General features: G+C 30.8%; 2 protein-coding genes across 10 annotated transcripts in view; both read left to right on the top strand.

Annotated features, from left to right (window-relative positions):
- Positions 1-1,286: 1,286 nt before the first annotated feature.
- Positions 1,287-6,852, top strand: LOC132740838 (uncharacterized). The gene is made up of 5 exons (XM_060728861.1): positions 1,287-1,530; positions 3,319-3,507; positions 4,878-4,981; positions 5,889-6,012; positions 6,679-6,852. The coding sequence occupies exons 1-5, from the start codon at positions 1,461-1,463 to the stop codon at positions 6,768-6,770; spliced, it is 579 nt and encodes a 192-aa protein (XP_060584844.1). The 5' UTR covers positions 1,287-1,460; the 3' UTR covers positions 6,771-6,852.
- Positions 6,853-10,588: 3,736 nt separating this feature from the next.
- The window catches only part of LOC132740844 (muscle M-line assembly protein unc-89-like), a 124,132-nt gene continuing 117,268 nt past the window's right edge, over positions 10,589-17,452 (top strand). For 3 of the 9 annotated variants that reach the window (XM_060728872.1, XM_060728874.1, XM_060728869.1), the window contains exon 1: positions 10,589-10,767. In XM_060728872.1, coding sequence (XP_060584855.1) covers positions 10,723-10,767 — 45 coding nt within the window. In that variant the 5' untranslated portion in view covers positions 10,589-10,722. The remainder of the gene's footprint in view (positions 10,768-17,452) is intronic. The other 6 variants (XM_060728878.1, XM_060728873.1, XM_060728877.1 and 3 more) reach the window with 5 other exon arrangements.

Below are 17,452 nucleotides of genomic sequence, written 5' to 3'. Positions count from 1 at the left end.
ACTTAAGCCAAATAACAAAAAAGTTTTAAAAAAAATTACAAATGAATGACTGAAATTTGAAAGATATCAAAAAAATGGTAAGAATATTAAAGGTCACATCAACTTATTTCAGGTTATTAACTTATTTATCATTTAGCAATTAACCAGGTAAATTACTTGTGGTAGAAGTATTTTGGGCCTGTCTTTACATTCTAATAAGTATTTGAATTACAACTACCTGGTTCATTATATACAGTGAAACCTTGAAGAACACCTACCATGAGAGACAGTCATGTTGGCTAAGGTGTTGAATTTTCCTGATTCCTATCTATATTGCGAGACACCCCTGTGGGGTCTAATTCTGTTACTGTCCAGGGTGTTAATTTTTTTTGAAGAAAATAAATGCAAATGGCTTGTTATTATAATTATCATAATAATTACATAATAATGATAAATACTTTATTTAAAGAGGCAACACAGTTAGACATGCCCAGTCTTCCCTCATTAATAAACTACTTAATATATATATGATATATATATTTATAAAGGGAGATAATTAAATTTAATACAGTTGTACTGTAGTGCAGTTTGTGACAGTATATAAAGCTGTTCTGAAACCATCATTTTGTGAAGCCGTCCGGTTAGCTCAATAGGTAAGAGCGTTGGACTGTGAATTTGGCGACCTGGGTTCGTTATGATTGATCATGAAATTCTTTCTACGGTCATTTACATTGTACCTCTGCTCTGGCATGTACAGAAGTTTCAGTTCCTTATGAAAGTGAAGGCAACTAGTACTGGTAAACTGCAGGAACGATGCGGTGGTTGAACTGTGCTCTGGTGAATTCAGTGTGGCTAACTGTCGTGATCTGGAGTGGTGACTACTGTGTGTATTAATTCTCTCATTTCTATATACAAAACAACATACAAATATATACAAAACAACATACAAATATATACAAATCAACATACAAAAGCAATTCAAAAATAGAGTATAATATAATATAAGCATTTAAGTATGCAATGTGACAGGTGTGTAATTTTGTTGCTATATGATTGTATGGAATCAATTGTCTAAAAGAGTGAGTAAAAATCACCTGTTAACAATAACCACCTGTTAATTAAAGCCATATAAATGTATAGATTGATTACTGAAATTTTAATGTGCATGAAACATCTATATTGGATTAAGAGGAAATTTGTTATACAGAAGTTTAACTGTATTATGTACATGTTTAGATATTAGCTGTATTTATAATTATTAAATTTTGTGAAACATATCAAGTATCATCTATTTTTGTCAAAATGACATAGAGTCTATTCGTATGAATATGTGACCAAATTATATTGTGACTTTATTTATGTAATACATTTATTTATCTACAAGAATTTCCTTATCATAGGTGGTCATAAGGTTAATTTTAAATGTTGTCAATTTAAAACATTCTATTTACTCTGGAGGTTAAAATTCAACAGATAAGACAATGACATCTCTCGGGATATTTTCAGCTGTAATTTGTTTTCTAGCTGTATCAGGGTACAAACTCAAGCCAGGTAAGTTAAAAGTCGTGTGTGTGTCTTTATTCAATTTTTAAAATAAAAAAAGAAAAAGAAAAAAAAAACTTTTATGTCAGCATAGATGAGGATGAATTGTTTGCCTGTCTGTGTCTCCATCTGTGTTTGTTTGTCCATTTCTGTCTGTATTGTTTGTTTGTTTGTCCATTTCTGTCTGCCTGTCCATTTTTGTTTGTTTATCCATGTCTGTCTGTTTGTTTGTCCATTTAAGTATGTGAGTTTATCCATCTTTGTCTGTTTGTTTATCCATCTTTGTCTGTCTGTTTGTTTACCAATCTTTGTCTGTCTGTTTGTTTACCAATCTTTGTCTGTCTGTTTGTTTATCCATCTCTGTCTGTTTGTTTGTCCATCTCTGTCTGTTTGTGTGTCCATTTCTGTCTGTTTGTTTGTCCATCTATGTATGTTTGTCCATTTCTGTCTGTTTGTTTGTCCAACTCTGTCTGTTTGTTTGTCCAACTCTGTCAGTTTGTTTGTCCCTTTCTGTCTGTTTGTTTGTCCATTTCTGTCTGTTTGTCCATTTTTGTCTGTTTGTTTGTCCACCTCTTTATGTTTGTTTGCCCATCTCTGTCAGTTTGTTTGTCCATCTCTGTCAGTTTGTTTGTCCATTTCTGTCTGTTTGTTTGTCCAGCTATGTCTGTTTATTCATCCAAATTTGTCTGTCTGTTTGTTTGTCCATTTCTTTCTGTTTGTTTGCCCATCTCTGTCAGTTTGTTTGTCCATCTCTGTCTGTTTGTTTGTCCATCTCTGTCTGTTTGTGTGTCAATTTCTGTCTGTTTGTTTGTCCATCTATGTAAGTTTGTCCATTTCTGTCTGTTTGTTTGTCCATTTCTGTCTGTTTGTTTATCCATCTCTGTCTGTATGTTTGTCCATCTCTGTCTGTTTGTTTGTCTGTCTCTGTCTGATTGTTTGTCTATCTCTATCTGTTTGTTTGTTCATTTCTGTCTGTTTGTTTGTCCATCTCTGTCTGTTTGTTTATCCATCTCTGTCTGTATGTTTGTCCATCTCTGTCTGTTTGTTTGTCCATTGCTGTCTGTTTGTTTGTTTGGCCATCTCTGTCTGTCTGTTTGTTTGTCCATCTCTGTCTGTCTGTTTGTTTGTCCATCTCTGTCTGTTTGTTTGTCCATCTCTGGTTGTTTGTCTGTTTATTTGTTCATCTTCATATGTTTGTTAGTCAGTCTCTGTCTGTTTGTTTGCCCATCTCTGTCAGTATGTCTGTTGTTTGTCCATCTTTGTCTGTTTGCCCATCTCTGGTTGTTTGTCTGTCTGTGTCTTCGTTTGTCCATCTCTTTGGCAATAAAATCATTATAAGCTGGAGCCATTAAACTCTTTGAAACAACATTTCTCCATAAAAAAGACACCATTTCTTCTCACACTTGTTTGCTTTGTTGTAGACACATGGAAGTACTGAACAAGATCTTCATTTTCATTCATTGAAATTTGATCTTCAGCAATAAATAATCTTGACCTTAAAGACCATAACTTGTTGTCTTTCTTGACATACATGGGAAGTGGCTTTTTGTAGGAAAATTTTAAATTAAATAGTTATGCCTTTTAGCTTCATGTATTTTTAGTTCTGAGGCTTGAGTTATCATTTGATTGCACATAATGATTACAATGTATTATTGAGCTGACAAAAATTGCTCAAGGTCAAGGTGATTTGCAGTGAGCCAACAGTGCTAGCACAGCTTAGATTTTTTAACAATTTTTAACAAATAGATTGATGATAATGCTGTTTTTATTATACAATAAATTATTTTTGTATGACAGGAGAGGTAGCATACAAAACATGGAAGATTTCTGAAGATGTGAACAGATTCTATGTCACAGATGGAACATTCATCGTCAAGGCAACTACATCAAAATCCCTCAATGACATGTCATCTTGTAGAATGTACACAAACTTGAAGAAAGGCCAAAAACTCCTCAAAAGTGCTGATGTTACCATTGAAAACATTGGTAAATAATACTTATTATGTATTTATATATATATATGAACTGTATCAGCAGTCAAGAGTACTGGTTGATTCTTGGCTGTACCAGGTCAATTTTTCATTTAAATTTTCTTTGTATGATTTCTCAGTCATGAATTCCTTTTGTTTTATATAATTATATATGTATACCCTGGTACCATACTACTATAATACTTTGAGAGAACATAATTGAGCCGTGTCATGACAAAACCAACATAATGGGTTTGCGACCAGCATGGATCCAGACCAGCCTGCGCATCTGCCAGTCTGATCAGAATCCATGCTGTTTGCTATCAGTTTCTCTACTTGTAATAGGATTGGTAAGCGAACAGCATGGATCCTGATCAGACTGCGCAGATGCACAGGCTGATCTGGATCCATGCTGGTCGCAAACCCATTATGTTGGTTTTGTCGTGACGCGGCTCATATGCAGTTTTGATGCAAAATATCAAATTTTTAACTTTTCTAAATATTTTTAATTTGGTCAAGAGGACATATATACCTGAACTACTGGTGACATTATATAATTTTTTTAAGAGAGATAATAAAAATAAAATATGATTGTATGAGTCAGTTATATAGATAGAGGATATTGAATGGGTGTATATTTAATACTTAATTTATTGAACAATGTGTATAAAATTATAATATCATGCAAGCCTCTGGCAAGCATGGTATTGTTTTGTTTTTTTCAACAAGTTCATTAAATTTTAAGCATAAATGATGTCACTCTGCATTGTTATTACACTAGTGTAATATTGTTTTTATTAAACGGCTTGATTACATTCCTGCACCATTGTTTTATGTGATGAATGTAGCTTTATATATTAAAGATATCCCTTATTGTAGGATACATCATGTATATCATATAGGTATATCTACCTTTCAAGTCTCAAATCAATACACATGTACTTCATATTACACAATATGTTGTATGTTTTACTTGTTCATCATCATAATAAAATCTAGAGATGGATACAGATTGTAGTATTAAACTCCACTATATTATTTTACCTAGTTATTTTCAAGGTAATGGAGAATATTTCTGAATTATTACTGAATGTATCTCATCATTTTCAATGAAATATGAAATATACTTCACTATTTTGAGTGGAACATGAAATATTTCTTACTATTTTGAGTGGAACATGAAATATTTCTCACTATTTTGAGTGGAACATGAAATACATCTCATCATTTTGAGTGTAATATGAAATATATCTCACTCTGAAAATAAAATGTTTGTCATTGTCCTCTGTTTGTAAGTAACACTGTACAAATATATTGAAATGCAATGATCTACAGCTATTGTTTTTAACATAATTAACATTTTGTATTTTATGTTATATATTTCAGGTATCAATCAGATCATGTTAATGAAGCAGAAATGTAAGATGTATCACAGTGTAGATAGAAGATCTGTGGATAATAACGAGGAATTTAATCATCAGTTGGTCAAGGTATTATATTTGAATAAATTAATTAAAAAAACCTTATAGGTGATCATGTCAACTTCTTGATAAACTTTAGTTTTATAAGCATTGAAGTAAATGCAGAAAACATCATTATAGAAACATTTAGTTATTAATATAAGCTTGTTTGTGCAAAAAGCTCATAGCTTATTTGGACCATTCTTTGGCTCCCTTGAACTGACCAGTACTGGTGTCATACCAGTATGAGGAAATATTACTTCATAATAGTACCAAGTTTGACCAATAAAAGGCTTCTGGGGTGTAGCTTATTTCTTGTATTGTTAACTATAACCAACTATAAATAAAGTTTGTCTTACTTAAAAATTACTAACGGACTCAAAGCCATGAAATAGACATTTTAACCAATAGGGCACTGCTTCCCTTTGGCAATAATTTTACATGACCATCAGTATCCCTTGATACTTCTGGCAGCTTTAACCAAGCTTGTATGAATGTATATGCAAAATACCATTTTATTTCAAGTTGCTCCTCTTGTCTATTAAATGTTGTCTGACCATCATGAAGTAAGAGATAGGTGAGAAGAGCTGTTGTAGTGTACATGCACTAAGACTGATGGTTGTTTTGCATAGGTTTCCTATTCAAATATATATTTTCCTTGTGTTAAGTACCCACTGATTAAATTTTTTAATTGAATTGGAATATGTCATGATGATAAGATGTCATGATGAAGTAAAAATATAAAGATAGATTAAATTTCCATAGTAAACATTTAGATTCAACATCAAATTCACCAGATTTTCATCAAAATTGTCAAAAATGCCTTTCAATTTGAATTTTGTATAATTATAGTAGAAACAATACCATGCAACATTCCTTTCTTTAACTTAGTCTTAATCTTGATGAATGGGTATGACAATGAAGTTTTCTGTTGTAGAATAAGCCATTTAAAGGTGATTTTGAGACTGGAGCTCCTAGTGGTGCTGGTAGCCATTTTGCCATCTATCCAGGAACCAAATGGTGTGGTTATGAAAATGTGGCAGAAAATATGGAAGACTTAGGTATATAGCAGATTTTTTATTTAATGTTTATATACCAACTCAGACTAAAAGCATGACACTTCTTTGGTCATAGGGTGACTTTCCAGCTTCTCTTGTGAAGGAGAATATAAAGTGCCCCTTGGTGAAATAATTCTGCCATAAGCTGGTACCTAAGATGAATTATCATCCTCTGTTAAACTAACCAGAAAGCTGGAGATAATTCATAGTTCCTTGTAGGATTTGAATTCAAAGTTGTGACAGGCAACTGTTGACAACTTGTCTATGAAAGCCATCAGGAAATATACTGCAAGATGTAAATTATTTTACATGTATTTTATTTTATACTCCCTGGGATTTTACAGACATCAGTAGAAAGTTGGTGTGTATAATAGTTAATATTTGTTAAAATGCTGTCAACAAGAGCTTACAATAACGATTGATATAAATGTGAATATTCTTAAGCACATTTACTGCTGTATGGCATCTTATTGAAAAACTTCCATTCTAAATTTTGTCCTATACGTAAAATCAAATTTACTACCAATTTAAATCCCTGACATCTGATTGATTAATTTGTAACAGAAATTCAAGAAATTCAAGATCGACCAATAGGAACACTTGATATGGGGACTGGTTTAATGATTTTCTGTTTTATTATCTTGGAGACTGGTTCCTATGTAATTTCAGGAGTGCATAATGAGACTGATGCATGCTGCAGAACCCATGATCATTGCCCGTACTACATCGACAGGTTCGAGACCAAGTTACCATTATTTTAACCATGACCCATGGACACTAAAGTTATTGTGATTGTGACCAGCATCTATACGACTGTTTGAAGGTAATACTTTGTCCAATAGTAATTACACTATGATGACATATCAATGTTGTGTGTCACGTGTCCTTTAAAATTAAAAATTTTATGAAAAATATGTAGATGTGCCTGCATCTCATTTGATATTAATAAATTGAAATATTATTTTGATTTTTCCTTTCTAGAATATAGAGAAACCCAATAAATTTTTGCAGAGATTAATTCCTGCATTTTTGCCGAGGGTCGACATATCCACAAACATTCATATTTGCATTTTTCAAATTTCCACAACCTCTTTGGCATTCTTGTATTATTAACTCATCCAGTCTTCTTCCTTATTTTGATAAATCATAAAATAATGGAATGCAATTTTATTGATTATTTCTTAGAAAGATATTTACTTTAAATCATATAGCTTACCAAAGAATAGTAAAATTCATCAGAATTTATGTATGCAACAAATTCTTCATGGCATAAATGTTATTTTCATTGATTGCTGCAGTGGAATGTAAGACATAATTATGATCTATAATAATGAAGAATTGAAATAACTTGGATTCCTAATTTTATATTTGTACTTTAATTTTTTTAATACCCTGTGTTAAATTTTGGTTTGTTTTAAAAAAAATCTAAAAATTTTTAAAACCCTTTACAAAAAAGTGGACACACCCCCAATCAAAACCCCCGTCCGGGGAAATTTCTGTTCTTTGGGGATTATTTAGATTTTTCAGTTTTTTTTAAAGTTTTAAGGGCACGGGTGAAATATTGTCTTTTCCAAAAATTTTCCCCCAATTTTGTCCCTCTTATTTGGGTGGGGGGAAAAAGAAAAAGGGGTATAAAGGGCCCCCCATGATGAAAACACCCCAACACCAAAGGGGAGGGGACGAGACATCAGCTGACCTTTTTGGGTTTAAAATTTAAAAAATATTTTGTACTCAAAAGGTTGAAAAATTGATTAAATTTAAAAAATCGATATTGGATTTTTTTAAAATTTAAAAGTGTTTTCATTCTTTCTTTTTTATTATGAGAATCTTCTAAAACTAAGTTTCAAAGACTGCTTTTTACACAACAATTTTATTTATGTGCATGACTAAAACCAACTGATACTTCATTCTAAGGCGGCCCTGGTAGTTGCTTGGTAGTGGTACAATTGATCTCTAGATGTACATATACATTGAAGCTGCGCCATGACAAACAAACATAAGGGTTTGCGACCCAGCATGGAATCCAGACCAGCCTGGCACAGTTTGATCAGGATCCATACTGTTTGCTATCAGTTTTCTCTGTTTGTAATAAGAGTTTTAACTAGGTAGTTTTAACCGAACAAAGCATGGATCCTGATTCAGACTGCGCGGGATCGCAGCTGGTCTGGATCCCATGCTGGCTAGCAAAGCACTATGTTGGTTTTGTCGTGACGCGGCTCATATTTTATAGTACTGCACAATTGAAACATTGTTTCTCATTGGATAATTATGAAGTTTATATAATCCATATACATGGCTGCAGTTGATTTATGAATTAACGTTTTTCTCAAACAAATTGCAGTATCATAAAATTGTTACAAAGATTCAGGTTATATGGCAGTATATAAACAGATATATGCAATACAACCCTCGCCTTATGGCTTAAGTTATTTATACAACCATTTATATAAGGCCATATAACCTGTCAAAAATCTTTGTAACATAATTTTTTAACATTTGATTGGTCACTATACAGGTATAGAGATATATGTTTGGCTCCAGCATGATCAGTAATTCAAAATTTTCTTGAACCTCTTACTATGCTTAGCTTAATTTGTGGATTGCATTTGTCCTGTTCAGAATTTTGTTTTATGTTAATGTATCAAAATACTAAAATTGTACACTTTAGCGTAATTTTAAAAATGATGTCTAAATAATAATATGTAAATGTTGTAAAAAAAGAGATGTTGAAGATTTATATGAATAATTAAAGATCTCCGTTGTTTTTTATTATTTGAGAAGTTATTTAACTGAATATCTAAAAAATTAAATATTGCAATTTAAATTAACAAAAGATGTTTATGCTGGTGGTTTAGTTAATAAAGTCAGTAGAGAGAAGTATGACCTAGTTGGCTAAAAAGTGTGATTCAATCACCAAAAACTGTGATTAAGGCAATTTGAAAATGCAACTCGGTCAATTTGAACTTGATGAAATTCAGTCAAGCCTATATATATATACAAAATTGTTATGTATAGAACCAAAATTGTATTCCTGTCTTGACAGATGGTTGAATTCTCACAAACTAAAATAGGGTAAAAGGTTTTATATGAGAAATTATAGCAATAGTTTTTAAAGGTTTGTAGTTTGAAATATCATCAAATATGTTTTAACATTTTCTAAGTTAAAGGCTTATACAATACATTAAGTTATATTCTAATTAACTGTTTCTTTTCTTCAATCAATAGTCAGTCTTGGAGATGGCATACATTTATAGAGGTTATGATTAACAAGGGAGATAACAGAAGCTAAACTATGTTCTTGTTTTGTACAGAGTTGTCATTCTTAGTTTAAATTAGAGGGACTGATCAGCAGGCTAATACTAGTAGTAAATCACAATCTGACAATAACTAGTTAACCAAGCATATTTCTTTATATTGTATATAGAGGGTATTGAATGATAGTGAGTTAAAAACTGAATTTTTTGAACAAGTTAAATGCGAGCCTCTTGCGAACATAATATTATCTTATTCAACAATGAACCTCACCAAACATGTTCTACTTATTACATACCCAAAATAAAGACTGTTTAAGGTGAAAAAAATATTTTTCATTCACCTGCAACACTAAAATTTAGCGCGTCTTTATGCTATGTTTGTATAACGTAAATGACTTAGTCAAAATATATGCACGGCCGTGCACTACAGTTTTTACAGAGTCGCAAAAGCAGCTGATGATGGTTGTGTGATACCGGTAATAAGCTTTATATCTGCTGCAAATATATTTCCAAAATCCTTACATGTATTACTCAAAGCTAAGGGTGCATACACCAAATCTTTGTGAAACGAATAAAACCCTACTTAAATTATCAGAATGATATTTTGTTAAGGTACAATATCCATGTTTGTTAAATAACAGAGAAATCTATGTTACAACTGTTTCGAGAATTGACCATAAGGTTATGGAACACCAATATAATTTTACTGTAAAAATATTTCATAAGATAAAGATATACCCTTTATATGAACAATGGATTGTTCCATATTCCAACCTGGGAAAGTCCATTGTATAGATTTGGAGCTATAAGGGTAAAACTGTACACATTAATGTATTATTTGTATTAAATTTTGGTTAACTTTGTGAATGAAATAGTCTAGAGTTTCAAATCTTTACTATAACATTAAATGTTTACATTTATTCTATTATTTAAACAAATGGCAATGTATAATGTTTGTATCACCGTTATAAAATGGGTATAAATATATTTACACAATAAACACTCTATCATGATAGAGTACAAACTATCATTTTATACACCCATAGGTAAATTTACATTGTAATATTTTTTCAAATGTTCAAAAAGGGAGGGAAACATGTTTTTCAGTTATTTTTGATATATTTCAGAACACCATGGTCCATTTGCATTAAGTAAAGTTTAAATTACATGAACTGCTGAAAGAAAATATTTTTTCTGTACGAAAGTGCTAAAATTGATTTCAGATAATTCAGGTTGAAACAGTGTGGTATGGTGACCTCCCCTGTTAGTAAATAATGGACCGTCCCTGTGTCCCAATAGATAAATTAGCAGACGACACAGCATCATTGGTTAACAGGTAAACCAGCATGGTGAAATTTGTAAATAAAGGATTAAAACAGTGTAAACATGCGGAAAATACAAGAAAATAAGCAATAATATGGATAAAATTTAATGTGTGAATTATGAAAAAGAGAAAAAAATGGAGAAATATGCAAATTACAGTTCATCAACATTGGAAGAAATGGTAAAAAGTTTTAATTTTGTTTTGTCAGTATATTAGTATTTTCTTGTTTTTCTTTACGTCTGCTTTGGTTTAAGAGAGTAGTTATATGTATATATACATGTTAGACAATGAGTACAAAATACAGTTAATGGGATAAGTTTATCATCGTGATAATTAATTTATTAGTAGGACGTTTTTATACACCTAATATGTTTGTACCAACATAATATTGTATCTTTAAAGGTGTCCTAAAAGCAAAACAAAGTTTTCGTAGCTGGCATGTTTTGTCATGAAATACTATGAATATATTCGACTGCTGTGAAAAATCAATCAGTTAAATTGAATCAACAGATAGTTCAGTAGTTATACCAATTCCATCTGTATGAAAAAGTCCTTTAAATTTAATGAAGTAACCATAAAAATCAATAATTTTGTATGAAGAAATAGAGCACCTTGAAACATTAATGATGACAATAATTTATGCAAAAAGTCAAGAATACATGTATATAATAACAATAGAGATGTGGTACAAGCTTGTACTTGACTTTAACTTTATAACAAAATCTTACACTTAATTTAACAAATATTTTTAAAAAACTGAATAGAGGTCATCAAGGTCAAATACAGGTCAGTTTAAGTTGAAGGGGTTGAAAAAGGGCCATGACTTTATTGCAAAAGAAAAAGTGTATGGTTTTTTATTGTTACTTAATGTAATTTTGTTGACGGCTTAAAAATTAATTATTGGTAACATTCTGTTCCGACCGGAAAGACTTGTGGATTATCTCTGTATTAAAGCGAGGCATCAATAGGTCACCTGAGACAAAAATTGAACAGAATTTCCGTTTGCTTATAAACCATATGAATTATTTTGATGATGTAGTCATTTATAATAGTATATTTAAAGGCCAACTGCAACCTAACCTTAGTTTGTTCTGATCCATAAATAAACAGCACAGTAACAACCAATGGCAATCTGCGAGGGTCCAACTTGTAAACTATATATAGTTCGAAGTGGTAAAAACCGATTGCCATGTAAGTTTTAGTAATTTAAGCATAGAAATTTACTGTAGAGTATATTGGATAACAGAAAAGAAAATGACCCATCAAATCTTTATTTGTGTGTTTTTAATTATTTCAAATATTGTGCAAAGGGAAGTAAAACTTCCATAGCAAATTATTAAAGCAGTTCGAAAAGGATTTGTACAATTGTTTATATTTATCTGTACATAGCACTTTTACATTGAATTTTTGTGTCACCTGCTACAGGGTGGTGGTGACATATAGGGATCACTTCTCCGTTGTCTGTCTGTCCATCCATCCATCAGAAAACTTGTCCGGACTACTCCTCAAAAACTACTGGTGCAATTTCATTCAAACTGTATAGGAATGATCAGTATCAAGTCTGGTTGTGTATACCTTTGGCATTTTCTGGTTCAATGATTTTTGTCAAAGTTATGGCCCTTTAATGATTTTCATATTCTTAAGTTTTGTCTAGACTACCTCTCTTATACTACTAATGCAATTTAAATGATTAAATGAAACTTTACAGGATTGATTTGTACTTCAAGAAATTGTGCATATGAAACAGGTTTTCCGGTTCAATGATTTTTAGCTGAGCATTGGCCCTTTAATAATACAAATGATTTTTTATTGCCTTCCTGGCTTACCATGCCCCAATTGAACTGATTTCTACCAGGTGACACACATTGTTTGAATTACTCATCCCCTCTTTTTTATGTGAGAAATTTTCGTCTTCCTGTTCTGTTCTTTCTGTACCATTTGTCTATATGGCAATTTTCAGTTGAATATATTAACCGTGTTGAAAATTTGACATTGTACTTGAGTTTCTTAACCTGAAAAAAGCAACAAAAAATCAGTCAAGTTCTTTTGCATTTCATGCTTCCTGTATAATTTATAATTTTTTTTAGAAATACAAAAGACTGTAATACTGGCAGTGGTGGGGTTTCTTTAATGACCCTGTTCAATGGATGAATGCACGCAATTTTATGATTGCACATAATTATTGGAAACCTTGATAGCTCAGCATTGATTTTTATAGCCTCTACATGACAATCTTGATAGGAGGCATTTTAGTACAATGTAGCCGGTAAAATAGATCAGATAATCAAAGCCAGTGAATTTTTTTGATGACATACGAAGCTATGCTAGGCTATAAAGAAAAGAATAGAACAGTTCTGTTTCAGGTCTCCCTACCTACCTGCTCTATGTTTTAGGTTACTGCTGACAGTAGTCACTTTTTATTCCCGATATTTGATTCTTCGTTTCGCTAAAAACTTTAATGTTCTATCAATTTAATACATGTATGTTCAATTAATAAGTCTCTGAGTGTAAAATTTAGTTTGTTTACTGGAATTTGAATAAGAAACTGGGGGAACCATCAGTTTGCTTCGATATGCACGAATTGGGCCGGGACTGCCTTAGTTTGCACTTACAGCCGTCCAATGAAAGCATAGGGCCCCTTGCAAATGAAAAAAATGGGTGAGCAAAGTTTAGTGTTTTTCCAACTGGTTTTAGAAATTATTCAAGGAAACAACTTGTAGGCAGTAGGTAAATGTTGAAAATGTCAACTACCAACAGTGCAATGAGTTACATCCCTATGAAGTCTGACAATACATATAGAACAGGTACTAGAGGGCTATGGATGTATGGTGTTTGCATTTAAGACAATGAAAAATATGATGTACTAGTATTCCATTTCTCCTCCATTTTAGCAAATTTTAAGGGAGAAAGGGTTTGGGTAAATTGTGGGGAAAAAAGGGTTTTGTAAATTTGGGACAGAAACCCTGTAACCAGCTGAAAATTAAACCCCTACAAATTTGGGTTTTTGGGGGGAAGGTCTTTAAAAAATATTTGAAATGTATTAATTAAGAAAATTTTAACATATTTTTTATGGTAATTCCACCCTAAAAATTTAAATAAATAATTAATGTAAAATAATATAAAAAATCAAACTCTATAGAACAAAGTTTTACCATTCAATTAATCAAAAGACCAGGTATGTGATATTTTATCAATAACTACCAGTAAATTTAAAGGACTTGAAACTTTAAAGGAAATGAACGGCTCAATTGACAAAGCCTGCAACTGTCAAATGATATGGTTGCCATCTTGAGAGCTATCTGATTAAAGCCTTAATCTTTAAAGCACCCCTTAAGGTCCGCATTATGCCTAGAAAACTGAAACTTTTTTTCTTCTTCTTAGAAAAGGCAAATAAATTGAATTTTAAAACAATAATCATATGCTTAATTCTTGTGAAGTAAAAGTTTGGGGCCAATGTGTGAAATAAAAAAAAAGTGGTTTTATTGAACATTAATTATCAGATGGTCTCCTAGCAGTTACTATTTACCAAAAATAGAAAGAGCGCTAAAGAAAAGTTTGCTTTTATACCAACAAAAGATTATAAATGTGGGTTCTTTTTTTATTGTATGCTAAGATTTTCAAACAATTTTTCAACTGTTTTAGATATGTATTGACAAGCTTGACCTGATTTATAAAGGATTGTGAGTGAAAGTTTACTTGCAGATCAGTCTTAAATTGTATTCACATTAAGTTGTTAATTGATTCACGAGTAAGGAAATTAATTTGATGGAGAATAGAAACATTAACCTTAGCTAATTTACCAACTAATTAAAACAGGTACTTACAATTTTTCTATAATTTATTACAGAGCTAGGATTTTAATGAAACATAAGTAATTAATTATGTATCATAGTATGTTTATTGTTCAAAATAGAGGGACATTTTTATCCTGTAATTTATTAAGTGTATTACTAAGTTCTTTCCAATTATTATTATTAAATTTCAATGAAGATTTAAGAAAGTGTGAACTTCTGGAGCTGTGCACATTAAATTAATCAGTTTACGTCAATCAATGTTTATTGGGAGGGAAGATTTGGTAACAACTTAACATTATGCCTGCTAATCCTTTACTTAATGTAATACCCTCTTAAATATAGAAAGTTCATATTAACTGTCAAAGATTTAACATTTTCTAAATACATGTTGTGACTTAAGTTAAATAAAGTTATTTAATTCAGTATTTTCTGACCAAAAACTAATGGTCATTTATTTCAATGAATTATTTCAATGAATAATGAAATGAAAGGTTACTTTATCAAATTGTTATATTCTGCATTGGAATGAGGGAAAAAATACCTACAAAACATTATTCATGTATTGTTTTCTTTGATAATACACTTTGGATAATTTTTGTTTTGATTTAGAGTTGTAGTAGTGATTTTCATACAGTGTCATGGAAAAACTGGAATGTGGTAAAAGACTCTTTAAGAAAGAGGTGTAAAAATGTTTGTAAATACATGTGTAAAGTTTAAAAGTTGAAAAGTTGACGAAAAGATTAAACAGTGAGTGTCAAATTAAACTTTTATAGACTTCTCAGGATTAATTTCTCACCGAAAGTGTGACTTCGGATAATCGAGGTAAAATCTCTTTTATAAATATATGTTTTTAAGTTATAATACATAACAAAGTATAAAAATTATTGTAAAACTGAAAAATCTTCTTGCACTGACTGGTGTTTGAACCCCAGACCTTTCAGTTTCTAGGCAGACACTCGACCAGTATGCTCTTAACCACATTATTAAACGGTTGCTTTTGTGACAGCAATGCTAGGTGATGGGTATGAGTCGAAAATTTTTTGATAAAGTGGTTCTTTTCCCCCATTAGATGGAACAACATCTTTGTGGTTCAAAGTAAATTTAAATCCCCTTGGGGGAAGGGGGCTAAAGACATACCCAAAATTAGAAACCCCCAATCTAAATTTTTCAGAAAACTCTAAAAAGAAAGAATAAAAATATTCATAAGTTGAAAGGTATGTTAATTTTGTTATTATTATTTAAAAGAAGAATGGGGGAAATTTATAACTCAGATAAAAGGTTAAAAATTTCAATGATAAAAAATTGTTTAATGGGTAATAATAATTTAACAAAATTATATAGATATGAATTTAACGCCTCATGTTTTGTATTACACAGAATTTTAAAGATCAATATTTTCAGAATTTTGTTGAAATTACTGTTGGTAATTCAAAAATATAAAATTCCAAAACATGTATTTTCTAATTTATTTTTTTGGTAATATTTGTTCTTGAGCTATCAAAATTTTTTTAAATAAATTACTTAAACACATTTCTGCCTTTTTTTGTGACTCGTAAAAAATGGCATTGCACGTCTGTGCATATATTTTGATGTGACGTCATTTGCCTTATAGAAACGTAGTGTTAAGATGCAAAAGTTATACTTTATAGGCGCGTCCATGAAAAATGGTTCTTTTTCACTTTAAACGGTCTTTATTTTTGTTTGGTATCTGATAAATAGAATATTAAATTCATGTAAATTCATTATTGAATTTATTGAACTTGTTGAATAAAATAATATTATGCTTGCCAGAGGTTTCCATAATATAATTTTATTCAACTTGTTCAATAAATTCAGTAATAATCTTACACTCATTCAATATCCTCTATATATGATACCTGGTGCTAAATTTATTTTAGCAGATTGTTGCATAATTAAGGAAAAAGAGTCAAAGAAATAAAAAAAATTGTCAAAATGTTAACAAATTTATTTGAAATAAGATTTTTTAAGAATCATAAAAATTTTATGATGGTGTTTTAGACATGTTGCTTCAAGAGATGAGGCCTAAAAATACCCTGTAGTATCCACGATTTGTAAGTTAGTACCATATTGTTTAAATGTGACATGCAAAAAAAACAAAATAAAAATGTTGATCCTTTTTCATACATTTCATGTGTTGTAAAGTTATATTTGTAAATTGTAATTGTTTATACTTGTTTGAAAGAAACTAAAACAAAATAAATTCTAATTACACTAGGATTGCACCTATAAACATTTTGGTACAAAAATCTTTCAATGAGAGCCTTACAATATTTCACTCCAGTATTAAGCCAAGCCAATCTTGAAATGATTCTGTGCAGTCTTGTTGTATGCTGCAAGCTGCTCAGTCCTATCTATATAAAAATCCCTTAAAATAACCATGGAATGTTCTATGTTCAAAGCTGGACATGTCCATTATTCAAATGTAGGAGTGTAAGGGTTACATACGATTGCAAAGAAGGCGAAATCATTAAATATTTCATGTTATGATTTTATATATGGTTGTTATTAGAGTGATACAAAAAATGTATATTTTGAATATCAAACATTTATTCATATCTTTAACGTAAGGGTATAGAGCTATATTTGCTAGCTACTTTTAAAGTCTATATGATATAGAGCTCTATTTTTTGTCATATTACCTACCTTAATTGTAAATACATCAGGTATAGTTTATATGATAATATTTTCAAAGGGCATTGCCATTACCGAAAAAGATAAATTAACATTGATGATGAATAGATGAAATAGTGAAAATGTTCAAAATGAAAAGCTTTTATGGAAGCCCTATCATTTTATGATTTTATATAATTGTGTTTTTATCTTCAAGCGTTTTTAATTATCAGCAGTTTTAATCAGGTCACGTAAAGTGATTGTGACCGGCCTAAAGGGTTTTTTTCTAACACGTTCAAGCCATATATCACCGTTGTATACATTGTCATTACCTTGTATACATTTATCATTGTTTGACCCATTTCTTATCATTTGTGACCATTCGTTATCAATGTGGTCCATCAGGATAAAAGGATAATAATTTTATAATAATGATAATA

Source organism: Ruditapes philippinarum, unplaced genomic scaffold (assembly GCF_026571515.1).
Source record: "Ruditapes philippinarum isolate M1 unplaced genomic scaffold, ASM2657151v2 ctg393_1_1_1_1, whole genome shotgun sequence".
In the NCBI taxonomy this organism is placed as follows: domain Eukaryota; kingdom Metazoa; phylum Mollusca; class Bivalvia; order Venerida; family Veneridae; genus Ruditapes; species Ruditapes philippinarum.
The sequence above is the reverse complement of the archived record's forward strand: the minus strand, read 5'-3'. Positions and strand labels throughout refer to the sequence as shown.

What these genes read in the sequence shown, in the direction of transcription:
- LOC132740838 (XM_060728861.1), top strand. Translation starts at nt 1,461, where the DNA reads ATGACATCTCTCGGGATATTTTCAGCTGTAATTTGTTTTCTAGCTGTA. An exon ending in TTAATCATCAGTTGGTCAAG is followed by an intron (nt 4,982 to 5,888) that starts GTATTATATTTG and finishes TTTCTGTTGTAG; the next exon opens with AATAAGCCATTTAAAGGTGA. An exon ending in AGAAAATATGGAAGACTTAG is followed by an intron (nt 6,013 to 6,678) that starts GTATATAGCAGA and finishes ATGTAATTTCAG; the next exon opens with GAGTGCATAATGAGACTGAT.